Below are 15,702 nucleotides of genomic sequence, written 5' to 3' on the forward strand. Positions count from 1 at the left end.
ATATTGCTTTTGGTAAATAAAAACACTGCTTTTACTCAGTAATCTGACCTGCATTATTAACACTGATAAAATCTAAAAACTTACCTTCATAATTTCTCGGTAGGGGTGGTCTAGGATTGCAAGATGACACTCATCAAACACCAAAAGGTTAATGTCTGACAGTGATAAGTAACCATTTTTCAAAACATTCAAGGCGACATAGCAAGTCATAACGAGAACCTAAAATAAAACTGCTATCAGTATACAAAGATGCCATTCACCTGCCTGGATATACTTCTATGAAATCAGATTAGGGAACCACTGTATTTTAGGTGAGGATTAAGAAACTCGTCATTAAAAATTACAACAACAAAAAAATTACTACAAAAATTCTCAATGTATGGAAGCTCGTACTTGAGGATCAAGATGTAAAACAAGGAAAACATGGAAAGAGATAAGAAAAAAAAATACTGATAATGGAGACCACGTTTTCATGATAAATCAACTCAATCTACTGCAAGTTTTCAGCTTCCTCATAATTTGATTGATGAGACCTGTCAGTTTTATCAGATCACAGAACAATTCACACAATTTTTCCCTGTCAAATTGACAGGGTTTTCTGGAAGAAGACACGGACTCCTTAGTTTTTTTAATGGCTTATCATTCTGTGGATTTTAAACGCGTCATTAAGACAGCGTAACCCAATATGTAAGACATACTAGCAGACCCGGGACGGCTTGAGGTCAGTTGGGAAACATGTCTTAACCATTTCAGATTCACCAACACGTGAAAGGCCCTCAACACAACCTGGTGGCATGGAAACGTCTAGGTTACAGGAAGTGACAGTCACTCAGTCGTGTCTGACTCTTTGCGACCCCATGGACTATACACAGTCATGGCATTCTCCGGGCCAGAACACTGGAGTGGTAACCTTTTCCTTCTCCAGGGGATCTTCCCAATTGAGGGATCGAACCCAGGTCTCCCTCATTACAGGCAGATTCTCTACCAGCTGAGCCACAAGGGAAGCCAAGTTACAGTAAGTCTCCATCAAAAATACTAAGATCTCAACCAAGAAATGTCAAGGCATTTAACTCAAGAGTAAACTTTCTGAAAGCAAGTTATCTGCAAGATGGAAATAGGTCATAGGAATTTGCATTTTTCAAACAAAAAATCATACTGTAAAGCTGTTTCTTTTCTATTCAGTAACAGCAACACAAAGGAGTAGCTTATTTGGATTTAGGATGAGACTATAGTAAGAAAATGCATGAGGGGTAGTTTCTAGGCTGACAAAGTACTTGGAAAGTAGAGACTTCAAACCTAATTCACATAATGAAGGCTTCAGGTCATCTTATAAATCAAGGACTTGTACAGATTTATTAAGTGAAATTTCTTTATGAGTCTTACCTGATGTTTAGTAAACTCTTGGTTCCATTTCTCTTTTGTCCAAGATGCAGTTACTTCTAGGTTTGAGTATTCCCCGACCTTGAGATCTGAGTGAGTTCTGACAGCTGACACTTGTTGAGCAACCTGGTTTGCTGATTACAAATACAATATTCCACGTAAATGCAAGAACTCTTCCCTAAATGGCTCTCTGGACAACTACTAATTAAACAGCTAAGGGAAATCCTTATTATTATATATTATATCTAACCACCAATTTTTTACATAGCCAACTTAAAATCATACTTTCACAGTTATCTCCAAAATATGCTTCTTATACTCACCACCCCGCCTGTCACTCACTTTACAAAGTCTTAGATCACTTTCCTTAAGGTGACTTTCCCCAATCTAAGAACATAATTTCTAGGCTAGAAAGGCAACTACTCCAGATCCACCCCTCCTGCTTTCTTCAATAAAAATCAGATTGTGTCACCAAGAAATAACACAGACTGATATATATTTAAAGCACATGAGAACATCACATGCTGAAACAATCTAAAAGGAAAAGAAAAAAATGAGTGACATGGTTATATTAGTACTTGAGCTGTTTATATTCACATTTTATACTTTTTATTTTAATATATAACCCCAAACACATAAAAACCTATATTTTAAACTCTTACTGAATATCTAACTTTCAAAAAGCCTCTGACTTTCTTTTCACAACTGGTATAGCAAAATCATAAATCAAAAAGTTACCTATAATCAAGCTCCTTATGATACATTTTGTGAAACTAAAACATTAAAAACAAAATAACTAACTACTGAGATCAGATTATATTCCAAAAGGAATCCTTCAAAAGAAACGAAGAGCCAGAATTAAATGCGGTTCCATTTAGGAAGAAAGCTAACTTTTAACATCTATGAAACAGGATGACTATCATTTAAGAGAAATACTATTTAAAGTTAACAAATAAGACAGAATGATATTTCTGCTTCAACAAGCACATTATTCATCAACCTATTCTTTCAAGACTTTAACTTTATACCCCAAGAGCGAATCTGCTTAACCATAAGATCTCATCCAATTTCCTCCATACAATTTGATAAAATAGAGCTTTATTACCAGAGTTGACCAAGAACACCGTCCTCCTGCCACTTCTGTTGAAGTCTCCCCTGATCTGGTAAGACAGCTCTTTAGTGAGCAGCACTGCAATAAACGTCTTCCCTGAGCCAGTGTTTAAACAGACTATGGTATTATGATCCAGAGCTGCTTCAAGCAGTTCAACCTAGAAACACAGTGGGGAAAAAAGATTACACACTTCTTATCTAAGTGCAGAACTTTAAAAACTGGATTTTGTTTCAATTCAGAAAATTCCACTGTTTTCTAAAATCTCCCTCCAATAAATCTGCCCTTTCAAAAAGCTTACCGTCTACATGTTTATTTAATAATAATAATCAGAGGCATTAAAATGCCGGTTACACATAGCTGTGCTGTATAAATGCTGAAATGGCATTTCCAATTTCTTTAAAAATCATTTTCACAGCGACAGAAACTTTTCTAGAATGATATGAACAACTGAAACACTATAACTTTGTGAAAAATAAGTGGTTATTTAAAATTCATTAGCAAAGTCAAAGTAAAGAAGAAAATTAATGATTTTACTACTGCTTATTATACTGAGCTACTCTTATTTACCACTTTAGACCAACTGTAGTAAAATATACTGTTTCTTAAAAAAAAAAAAAAAAAGACTATAACCATAGTTCTGACAGTCTATGTTTGTTCAAACCAATCTCGATTCCTACCCAGATTATGAGGACAGACACACCCAAATAGATACTCAGGAACAGTGAAGTTTTCACAGGGTAAAAAAGATAAGAAATTTCATCAATAAAACTATCAAATCAATTACCCAGCAGATGTTAGAAAAGAAAATGACTATTAAGAACAAAAGTATTTGGCATGAGAAAATTAATCAGAAGAGGAAAGCTTAAAAAGGTAAAGGAGTTTTATAGAAGTTGTGTCAACTATATGCAAATTTATTCCATTTTAGTGAAAATGCTCCAGTATTAGTGTTCTCATTAGTACCTGATATTTTCTTGGCGTATAAATGTTATCATGAATTGCTTCTTGTTGCCATGGCAGTCCAAAGAAAGGACCCATTGGTGAGGAAGCAGGGGTCATGAGCTGCAGGCCTGCCATGCTGAGGGGCTGCAAAGCAGGGCTTTTCATTCATCCAGTGTCTCTTTCATTGCATTTTTGCTCTAGCACAGCTTACTACAAAAGGGAAAAAGAATACCATTACACAACCATGCAAGGTTACAAACAAAAGAAAGCACAGAAACAAGAGAAACGTCAGAATATCGTTCCTATGGGCCTTTTCAAATTCTTCCTGTAATTGTTTTAGCTTTTTCTTGATCTAAGAGGATCTGTTTTAAAAGTCAAGCATTCTACACTCGCCAACCCAGCAATTCTATACCCAGAAACCTGCCTGAAAGGATCAGGCAGATGCACAAAGATGTAAACACATGAATATTTATTGTCACATTATTACTTAAGAACAAGAAATAACCTTAAAATGAATTAATCAAAAATTATCTAAGTAAATTATGGCCTAGTCTTAAGTGGAAAACTTTAAATCCATTAAGATAATACAGATCTAATATTTACTGACATAGAACCATGTCCATAAAATACCTTTAAAAGAAAATTTGTACACTATGATGCTCTTTAAAATAAACGTGTTTACATACAAAACATGTAAATATATATGTAAATATATTTCAAACATCTGTAAATTCTATGATGCTATTATTGATAAAATAATAAGAAAACTGTATGAAAGGCATTTCACACCACGTACACACAGGAAGGAGTCAAATGCCACCAACATTTGGTCATTTTATCAAAGGACCATAAACATAGACGAAGGTCATTTTTCTTAATTGACACCCTATCACAACTGCACAGCTGATGGACTATTTGTGTAAGTATTTTTGAAATTATGCATATCCTAGATAAATTAAAACAAGGCAACACCACTTTGTGCAATAAGAGCTACTTCACGGTGTCTAAGCACTCTTCTATATTTCACATATTCTTCCCTGAAGATAAATTTGATTATGTAAAAGGACAAAACAGAAATTCAGGCTTTTAAAAATTCCTAACCTGCAGATAAAGGGTCAGGGTTTCAAATCTCTATGAGAAAGTCCACCGGCGCGGAACTGACTTGCCCTGTAGAAGGCAATTTCCCCTTGTACTGCTTTGCAGTGTTCACTGTGATTACTCTATGAAACTGGGAAGAAAGAATCCCCACTCTTTGTTCCCTGACAACAAAAACTTTGAATCTCCTGACCTGTTAAATTTATAACCATGGTACAACACACTGACTTAACTGTTGTGTCTAATCCACCAAGAAGCCTCAAGAGTACAGTCTCTTGTATGCATAGGCTTAACACCAAAACTTTGATTTCAAAGCTTAGTTCAGCTGACAAGAATTCAACATCCAGTTAATACAAGTAGCACCTCCAGTAAATGGCCGCAGGGCCTCAGGCCTCAGCAAGGCGGTGTGTTCGTGGACCAGAGAGCACGACCATTCTCAGTATCCCTCTCAGAGGAAGAAGGCAAGCAGAGTATTCCAGATACACTGTGAAAAACTATCAAGGCCTTCTTTTGCCGGGGTCAAACAGAACTACATTTTCCACGAGAAATAATGTGCTCATTCTCTACTGAACCAAAGTCCCAACAGCCTTTCCTGCGACCTCCTTTGTACTCAGCATTCACTTTTCTCAATTCTGCAGGCCCACAGGATAAACAGTCTCAGGTTGGTCAGTCAAGCTTCTTACTCAACCCGGCTGCAGAGAACCTGAAGTGGAAGGCTATTTTACCCAACAGCCTGAGACCCAGCAGGTCATGCTGAAGGCCCAAGGCTGAGACCTGCAGGCACTTCCCACATGGCTACCCATTCTTGGGGTGTCTCTATACGGTGCTCCTTATCCGCAGGTTCCACTTCCACAGGTCAATCTATCCTTGGTTGGATGAATCCACGGATGCAGAGGGTCAACTGTACTATGCAAGGGATATGAGCATCCAGGGATTTGGGCATCAGAGGGTCCTGATGCCAATCACCACAGGCACCAAGGGACAACTGTATTCTTCACTACTCTAGGCTGCTCACCAGTAGGGTTATTTAAGCCTGATGCTTCGCTTTCCACCCAACCCAAATGTCAATCCAAGACCAAACAAATAAATGGTGGAGGGATCAGGAAAAAAGCCCAAATCCTGCTGGTGGATGGAAATTTTCAAAGGAGAAAAGAGGGCAGCGATGTAAATCCTCAGACACACTTCCTCCACCTCCAGGAACCCTCCTTCTTACCACTGTCACCGTTTCTGCTGATGTAGACGTTAGTAGTAATAATAGAGCCAGAAAATGGTCTAAAACACAAATGAATGTGCTATTTTTAGAATAGTATTTAAAAATCTACTTATAAATACTTAAAATTTTATTACAGACTATATAAAAGTAGTCTAAAAAATAAAAATTGATTTTTAGAATAGGCTTACAATAGTCTAAAAAATACAACGATGCTCTATTTTTTTTAAGGGCACATGATATTCTTCAAAATTGTCAGTATCATAAAATACAAAGAAAAACTAAAAATGTTCCAAATTAAAGAAGACTGTATTAAACACTGTATTAAAGAAGACAAATTAAACACTGTATTAAACACTGTATTAAAGAAGACAAATTAAACATGACAACTAAGCGCAGTAACTGACCTCAGACTAGATCTTTCCTGTTATAGAACAAAGGCTCTAAGGGCCATTATGGAGTCCAGCGATAAGGCTGTAGACAACACACTGTTACACTCACTGAGATGAGGACTGCACCATGATGACGTAGGGGAGCATCCTTATTCTTGGCAAATACACAGTGATGTACTTAGGAGTAAAAGGGCCAAAATGCATGCAACTTATTCTCAAATGGCTCAGAACCAGAAACTACACACAGAAATAGAGAGAACGGATGTGACTGATAAACCAAATGGAGCAAAACAGGTAGAGCACACAGTCCTTGTCCTAGTCTTACTCTTTTCTGTAAGTTTGAAATCACTTCCAAAGAAAGAGTTTTAAAAAGTAAATAGTTAAATGTGACCCATGAGACCAGGATCTCCTTGAGTATAGGAGCTGTATATCTCACACATACTTCTATCACCCACCAGACCAAATCACACCCCAGACATAACAAACAAACAATACAGATTTGTAGAGTGAAGACCCTGCCTATGTGCACGGCAAACGCCTCCACACAGCGTCTCTTGCCCCTTTGTTAGTTACGTCACATTGCACACATTCTGAGAGACACAGACGGACACGGCTCACTCTGTGACTGGCACACACGTTCCATGAGAACAGGATGTGTGTCTCGTTCTCTGCAGCTCTTAAATTTCCATACGTGTCATATATATACATCTAAATAAAAACGTGATGAACTCAATCAGAGATTTATGAATGTCTACACAATAACATACAGAACAGAAGCACAGACAGCTTAAAAGATATTTCTATATTACTTGGTTTGGAAATGCACACCCACCCCACTCCTACTCACCCTGAAGGGCGGATACAGGAGAGAAAATCTGCAAGGAAATGGAGAACAGGAATTGAACCCTCCCATTACATTCCCATTAGGTCACAATATTTAAACTAATTTTCATTCACTTCGCACAATGACCGGCCCCAGTAATATACTATGTATTTGGGGAAAGCAAACCCAACATTGAAAACTCAACAAGTAATCCAATAACGTGAAAACTAAAAAAGGCTATAATTTTGCCAATTTTTACTTTCTTTGGCATGTTTAAATAGTTTCTCTCTCTCTCTCTCTCTCTCTCTCTCTCTCTCTCTTAACTTGGCCTTAATGAAAAGCTCTGAATCCCTACTGGTAAGTAAAAGTTCTAGAGTTTCATAGATTAACTGACTATAGTTAACTGCCTCAGCAGAGCCAACAGGATAATCCACGTGACTATTTTCCGATCACAGATTTTAACAATTAAAACTCATCAAAGTGGTGAGATTTTCATAGTTTTGGATGATTTGTTTAGAAACAACTTAGACACATGAATAAACTCTCTTCCTTTTTCCACACAGGATAAAGCCCAGATTTACCGTCTTAATGTTTGAGATCTCTGTGTTGCTGTTGTCTGAACTGCATTTTGACATTGTGATAGCAGTTTATTGGAAAATCACAGCATACCCAAGCTTCTGCTCTAAAAATAAAGGCAAAAATAGCCAAGTTTAAGATTCTTGTACTTAAACTGAATATAAACACATCTACAAGAAAGTCCCATTGATAAGAAAAGTTGAATAAAAGGCCATTATTTTGTATTAAACTTTAAACAAAAGACATCTGGGTTATTTTAGGATACTAAGTCTTATTCTAAAACAAAGAACAAGAGAAAGCTGTAACAACAGCATGCCTAATTTCCAGAGATCAGGGGTGGGGAGGAGGTGGGGTTAAAGAAAAGTTCCGGGAAAGATTTAAAATGAATACAACGAAATCAAAGTACATAAAATTCTAAAGAGAATGACTAGGAAAATGGAAAAAATAAATAAATAAATGTGTGTGCGCACGCACATGTGCACACAGCTGTTCAGTCATGCCTGACTCTCTGCGACCCCATGGGCTGCAACCCAGATGTGTTATTTCCTAAGTTCATATACACAAGAGAAGTACAGGAGGTCACCAGAAGAGGTACTTGTCTGAGTAATCCAAATCAGCTGGTGTAAGTCTTCACCACATGTATGAAGTCTTATCAGCAATTTAAATTTCTCAAAGAAAATTTAAAACATGATCTTAAAGAACAATTAATCTAACTATAAACTTTCATTAAATTCATGTATGAATAAAAGAATTCAGGAAGACAGTTCAAGAATATTAATACTGTGGAGAAATTTAAAGTTAAGGGTGGTCCCAAAGAATCCTGAAAGAGACCATATATCAAAAAGGAAGCATAAAGCATTGACGTGAAGAGCTTAATTCGATTAACAAATGTTGATTTTCCTATATCTGGTACCAGATTTAATGTATGCTCCTTAACTTAAGGACTCTATTTCCACAAGCTCAGGAAAAAATGAACTGGCAGCGGTCTCTTCTCACTTATTTGCGTCTGGTCTAGTCTACAGCAGTTTAAAGGACATTCATGTAGAGGTTAAACTTTCTCATTTCATACACAAATTGGTTTTGCTAATAAGTTAACAAAGCAGAATGGGGGAACCTTAACACTACTTTAGTATTTACATATTTACCTCAAAATGCTGATTCTAAGTTCTTTCAGTTTCCAAGTCTGTATTAATTCATACCCTAGGTAACCTAAAAGCAATCAGAGAGAATATTTTAGAACATACAACTCATTTTAAAAAACACCTTTAAGAAATTTCCTATTTGACAAGATTTTCATAATTTACTTATCTGAATAAGATCTCTAATAAAAACAATTCTTATATTTATTTATTGGGAGTCAAGAAAACAGTATATGTATGAAAGAGTTGCCCTTTAAAATTAGTATTTATGATGTTCTATTACAATTGAAAAATTTTAAAAGCTGTTAGCACAATCCAATCAGATACATAAGGGAGAATTTCTGGAAGTAAATTACATTTTCCTCCAGTAAAATCTTGATTTTAAAAATATGTAAAGACTCCACTAAGTCAATATCGTGCTTTCATGAACTTATAACCCCTCTTTTAAGGAGTCAGTTTATGTTTTCTAAAATTACCTCATGCCATTCTACACTGCCACCTAATATGATGCAAACAAATTCAATACACCAACTTGGCCTGATATGTCACACTAGACATCTTTTCAAGTAATTTCACCTCTATACTAGAAACACCAAAATAATAAGCTGATAACCCTTGAAAATTCAATGCAACTGCACTATTGCAAAATTACTGTTGAGTTATCCAAATTACTTCCCTAAACAATTCTGTATAAAGAGACATTAGAAAGTTAATATGCCAAGCACAGTGATAATTTATTTTATGTTCATATTACACAGTTAATAGGTCAAGTTTTCTAATTTTAACATGATTTAAATTACCAAAAAAAAAAAAAAAGTGTTTGATAGGGGTCTTTAAGATAACTCTGCAAAAGACACACCACAGACCACAGGCTCAGTCAAGTTCTAGTATAAACCAACAAATTTAATCTAATTAGCATCTAAATCCCCTATATGGCTGTACCCTTTCAGACAAAAGCTGTAACAATGGCTAAACCCTCCTAGTCTTAAATCAAAGGCATCTAGAGCTTCCTGCTGCGTATTTTCAAAACTGGTAACAGAAAACTTCCAACTCACTCATTTTATTATGTACCAAGAGGCTGATACTGCTAACTTTACGAATATCACTGTCCCGATTTCATCTCTACACTCATGAAGCCCAAAACGCGCAACTACCATGAAGTCCCAGAGTGAACAAAAGAAAACACACACACAGTATCAGTACCGTGACATTAAGACGCTGTCGAAAGTACTTCTGGAAGCTAACATATAAAGCTAAAAATGTCTTGACAAGCTTTTAGTCCTTAGTGACAACTATGCTATGGAGATCCAAGACATTAATTTTAACTCCAACCAAGCCTAAATGCTAAAAGCATCCCTGGCTATGGATATAAAATAACAGGTTTAGAATACAGGTTGCTCGTATAAGCACAAATTAAAAATAAGTGGGTTAATTCTCCCATTTGAAAACAAAGGGAAAGGCATCCCTTCCCCCTCCCTCTTTTTCAGAACTCTTTTCAGTCCTTTTCGGTTGTACTTGAATCTTTCTAAAAGCTAAGTAAGCCTCTAGCCAGTCTCACTTCTCAGGAATGTTTCCTTAAGATATGTAATCACCAAGAAAGATATGCCCAATCTCCCAGTTTCCCAGGATGGCCTCACTTGTCAACCGACTCCAAATTGCAAAACCTACCTCCAGTCGTAAAGATATGAGAGAATTGGAAATTTTATCTTGAAAACACAAATGTAAAGTGTTGTAACCACTTAGCTATACAAAAGAATAAGACTTCTTTGCAATCTCTTTAGTGGATAGCCTAGATACACATCACAGTCTGGTTTAATGCTTACTCAATAAAATTGTTTCCTCCCCTTCTTCATTCTTGGAGAGATTTTCTGGTTGGGAAGAAGTCATTTTTAATTATATTTCCCCGGCATCAGCTTAAAAAAAATGTTCAACTCTCAAGAGGTATACATGATAAATAACAAAACCCCTTTCTTAAAACTTAAAACCATAAAGAAATCCTAAACTATGCTGCCTAATGGCACTAGAGAGAACGGTTTTCAAAACGAAGAAAGATCTGGAAGAAGTTGGCAAACACCTTCTCTTATCCCTAAAAATGAATCTGCACACAGGGAGGATCCAAAGTGTTTACAAATAACTCCCACCAACCTCCCTTTTCAAAATTAAAGTTAGAGGAGAAAGAGAGTCGGCTGTTTTAAGCTAATTCATAAGTAAAGGCGATGAGCTCCCATCTTAATACTCTGGGGCATACAGTCACTCCCTCCTCACAGAGGCCCTCTGATAAGGCAGGACACTGGGCAAAGCCTCTGGGGATGTAGAAAGCAGTGTTTTCTAAGAATATTTTACTAAAATCATCTGAATGCTAGCAGATGACCATCTGTGTTAGGAAAACCAAGGCCCATCCAACTCCACCACCTCTCTCTAAGTTTGTTTCCCTCCTATAAAATAGAACACTTGACTAGTATGAGGATTAAGTAATTAAACGCATATTAATCTTGGTAGAGAAAAAGTGCTTACCCAGAAATGCAGATGACACCACCCTTATGGCAGAAAGCGAAGAGGAACTAAAGGGCCTCTTGATGAAAGTGAAAGAGGAGAGGGGAAAACTGACTTAAAACTCAACATTTGAAAAACGAAGATCATGGCATCTGGTCCCATCACTTCATGGGAAATAGATGGGGAAACAATGGAAACAGGTGACAGACCTTATTTTCTTGGGCTCCAAAATCACTGCAGATGGTGACTGCAGCCACAAAATTAAAGGACGCTTGCTCCATGGAAGAAAAGCTATGACCAACCTGACAGCATGTTAAAAAGCAGAGACATTTCTTTGCCAACAAAGGTCCGTCTAGTCAAGGCTATGGTTTTTCAAGTAGTCATATGGATGTGCGAGTTGGACTATAAAGAAAGCTGAGCACTGAAGAATTGATGCTTTTGAATTGTGGTGTTGGAGAAAACTCTTGAGAGTCCCTTGGACTGCAAGGAGATCTAACCAGTCAATCCTAAAGGAAATCAATCCTGAATATTCATTGGAAGGACTGATTCTGAGGCTGAAGCTCCAATACTTTGGCCACCTGATGCAAAGAACTGACTCATTGGAAAAGACCCTGATGCTGGGAAAGATTGAAAGCAAGAGAAAAAGGGGACGACAGGATCCTACAGTTGGATGGCATCACCGACTCGACAGACATGAGTTTGAGCAAGCTCTGGGAGTTGGTGATGGACAGGGAGGCCTGGCATGCTGCAGTCCATGGGTTCACAAAGAGTCGGACACGACTGAGCGACTGAACTGAAAGAAGCCACACTCCCATCTCTATCTATAACCACTGTTTTCATAGAACTCTTAAGACTTTAAGGAACTCCTTTAAAGAACCCAAAATGTTTTATTAATCTTAAGATATAGTATAAAAAAAAGCATCCTCAAAGCTGAAGAACTATACAAGATTTTATACAGCATTTTTAATCAGATGAACTTGAAAAACCACAGACTCCAAACTACTAGTCACTATGAATTTACAATAAAATGAAAATCAATTTAAATCGCAAAGCATGGTATATAATGTAAAATAAAATTAAACAGCTTTCTGCCCACTAGATCTCTTTAAAAGCAAAATCCAAAAAATACTATGTGCTCCATCTGTTTGGCTCCCCAAACTTCACTGAAAACATTACTTAACTGTTTTTGAGGCAATGAAATGGCTCACATGCTTGGGCAAGTAATCATCCTCACCGTTACCATCCAGTAGATAAGCTTGGAAAATATAAAATGCAAGAAATGAGAAAACAAAAAGACAGGAAATATCCAAAATACCCATGATACATGAAATAAAGATTTCAAGGATTTACCAACCATTATTTGGTGAATACAGATTACGGAAAGACTAAGGTCAAATCAAAGACTGAGAGACCAAAGAGAAAAAAGGATAATAAATTTCAAGAATTTAAACACTATAATTTTCAGTCTTAGGTAAATACACAGCACAACAGGAATATTTCTATTTTCACTTCTGTCATAACTATCATTATTCATCAGAAATCCTTGGATATTTAATCTAGCATACAGCATTACACAAGCTACATTCAGATATGCTTTCTCAGCATTATCTTTTATGAGAGCAAAAAGTGTCCCTCCCACCTTTCCAAAAAACTAAATGTCTAACAACAAATGAGGGAGAACTCTGGTAAACCACAGATGGCTCACTTTACATGACGCAGTTCAACTGAGCTATTAAAATGATGTCAGTTTGTAATAAACAAAAATGCTTATGTTACGGGATTCAGTGGAAAAAAAATATTTTTATTTACAGGAAGATCTGGTTGTGTCAAGTTAGAAACTGAAGAAAAGAAGAAAGGGAAGAAGGGAGAAACAGAGGGAAAGAAAACTCCCCCCACAATTGAGAATGGGATTACTACCGAAAGTCATTTCCTCTTCCTTAAGGCTTTTCTGCATTTTAAAATTCCCTATGATTCGGACACTTTATTACATTTAGAATTAAACAAAGTCTTAAACTGAGGATGAAGACAATAAACATATATGACTCTGTCTTAAGTATTGGCGAGGAGGACTCCGTTCTTAAGCCACTGAATGTGGCTGAAGATTTCCCCCCGTTTCTATAACTGACACCACAAATTCACCAGCTTTCTTTTCCTGCACTACTCTATGAACCAAACAAATTTCTGCATTTCTCTAAAATCTGTAACATAAACATATTATGTTTACATTTCAAAGCAATTAAGCCTAAAATTAAATTTGTCCAAAACTGAAGTTGAATATAGGTCAAATATCATTTTAACAAATTCCATCCACCAAAATCTCCATATAGAAAGTAACTCTAGGCTGCCAGCCAATGGCGCACTTACTTGGAATACTTCTTAAAAAGACAACATTCCAACACATCAAAATGGCACAGGTACCCACCTCTGCCCTTCAGGTCACCTACAATGACCTTTCCTCTGCAATTTTGTTTTCAGAGAGGTGAACATTTAATACATCACTAACTTTCAAGGTGAGTTTTTAGGTTAATATTTGGTTCGAAGTTTCTGTACTTCACTCAATAAAAAATAAGTGCTAGAATGTTATGCCATCTTCCCTCTTACATCATCTTAGAATGTCCAGGAGGAGAAAAAGGGTCACAGTTCTAACAGGCTGTTTTAAGACACTACATAAAGCGAAGATTTCACTACTAAAGAGAGGTCAAGTCAGTTCTGAGACAAAAGGAGCCTAAGAAACTGCTAAGTGTACAAATGCTTAGTCAGTGTTGAGTCAGGAAGCAAATGTGTTAAAGTTTCAGGTGAGAGGCAAAGCCCACATCACAGCCACATGCACCCACGCATGCGCTCTGCTTTCCCTGTGACTCCAACACGGGTGTACCACACTCTCCAAGGAAGAGTCTCTATTTCTGGAGCCCCACCCCTAAGCTTTCCCTCATCACCCCCATCATCACGCTCCCCTCTCTTCCAGCACAGTGGGGGCTCCCTGCACCACCCAAATCAGGGCTTCATTACATCTGCTCCACACTGGGTGTTACTGCCATCGCTCCTTCCCCCCAAAATTCCAAGACCTTTGAAAGGAAAGATAATCTCACACTTGACTAACATAGAGGAAAGCTGACAATGTCCATAAAAAATATTTTCATTCATTAATTCTATGTTGAAAATGAACCTTATTGATCTAAACCTAAATTAACCTGAATCTTTTTGTGGCCAAATAAAAAGTTCAGTTTAGATACTTCCTACTTTTAAAAGATTTTAAACAACCCAAATGGTTCCAGCAAGTTTAATACACCTACCCTTGCCCCCTCTCCCAACAAAGAATAGTTCACGGCTGACCTCAAACTATCAAAGCAAGAGATGCATCAATTCATACAATGATCATTTTTACATCATCCAACTATATCCATTCTCCCACCCTAGTTCTTTTCATGTAACTCCCAACCTATAAAATTCTCATGAATGTTTCATTTTAGAATTTACTTTATTAGGTTTAAAATTCAGATAAAACTATTTAATGTCAACTAATAAATGTAGGGGAAAATGACAGGAAAATCACCACTTTTAACCATCACATTAGTAATTAAGGCAAGAATCACTGTTGCCGTGCAGTCACTGTGTCATGCCCGACTCTTTGCAACCCCATGGACTGCAGCACGCCGGACTCCTCTGTCCTCCACTATCTCCTGGAGTTTGCTCAAATTTACATCCATTGAGTGAGTGATGCTACCTAATCATCTCATCCTCTGACGCCCCCTTCTCCTTTTGCCTTCAATCTTGCCCAGTATCAGGGTCTTTTCCAACGAGTCGGCTCTTCATCTCAGGTGGCCAAGGTATTAGAGATTCAGCTTCAATAAGTTCTTCCAATGAATAGTCACGGTTGATTTCCTTTGGGATTGACTGGTTTGATCTCCTTGCAGTCAAAGGAACTCTCAAGAGTCTTCTCCAGCACCACAATTTGAAATCATCAGTTCTTTGGCACTCAGCCTTCTTTATGGTCCAACTCTTACATCCATATAAGACTACTGCAAAAACCACTGCCTTCCACTTTTTCTCCTTCTATTTGCCATGAAGTGATGGGACCAGAGCTTCTTGATAAAAGTGAAAGAGGAGAGTGAAAAAGTTGGCTTAAAACTCAACATTCGAAAAATGAAGATTATGGCATCTGGGCCCATCACTTCATGGCAAATAGATGGGGAAGCAATGAAACAGTGACAGACTTTATTTTCTTGGGCTCCAAAATCACTGCAGATGGTGACTGCAGCCACAAAATTAAAAGACGCTTGCTCCTTGGGAGAAAAGTTATGACCAACCTAGACAGCATATTAAAAAGCACAGACATAACTTTGCCAACAAAGCTCCGTCTAGTCAAAGCTATGGTTTTCCAGTACTCATGTATGAATGTGAAAGTTGGACCATAAAGAAAGCTGAGTGATGAAGAATTGATGCTTTTGAACTACGGTGTTGGAAAAGACTCTTGAGAGTCCCATGGACTGCAAGAAGATCCAACCAGTCCATCCTAAAGGCAATCGGTCCTGAATATTCATTGG

The 15,702-nt window shown here is 37.3% G+C and overlaps 1 protein-coding gene across 3 annotated transcripts in view; it reads right to left on the reverse strand.

Moving 5' to 3' along the window:
• Positions 1–15,702, reverse strand: part of DICER1 (dicer 1, ribonuclease III) — a 73,009-nt gene that overhangs the window by 41,361 nt on the left and 15,946 nt on the right. Inside the window, exons 2-8 of one of the 3 annotated variants that reach the window (XM_069559391.1) lie at positions 8,672–8,735; positions 7,532–7,632; positions 6,975–7,002; positions 3,452–3,640; positions 2,486–2,648; positions 1,384–1,514; positions 85–219 (exon numbers count right to left, since the gene is read on the reverse strand). In XM_069559391.1, the coding sequence (XP_069415492.1) occupies positions 85–219; positions 1,384–1,514; positions 2,486–2,648; positions 3,452–3,595 (573 nt within the window). In that variant the 5' untranslated portion in view covers positions 3,596–3,640; positions 6,975–7,002; positions 7,532–7,632; positions 8,672–8,735. The remainder of the gene's footprint in view (positions 1–84; positions 220–1,383; positions 1,515–2,485; positions 2,649–3,451; positions 3,641–6,974; positions 7,003–7,531; positions 7,633–8,671; positions 8,736–15,702) is intronic. The other 2 variants (XM_069559393.1, XM_069559392.1) reach the window with 2 other exon arrangements.

The sequence above is a fragment of the Ovis canadensis genome, chromosome 18 (assembly GCF_042477335.2).
Source record: "Ovis canadensis isolate MfBH-ARS-UI-01 breed Bighorn chromosome 18, ARS-UI_OviCan_v2, whole genome shotgun sequence".
Taxonomy (NCBI): Eukaryota; Metazoa; Chordata; class Mammalia; order Artiodactyla; family Bovidae; genus Ovis; species Ovis canadensis.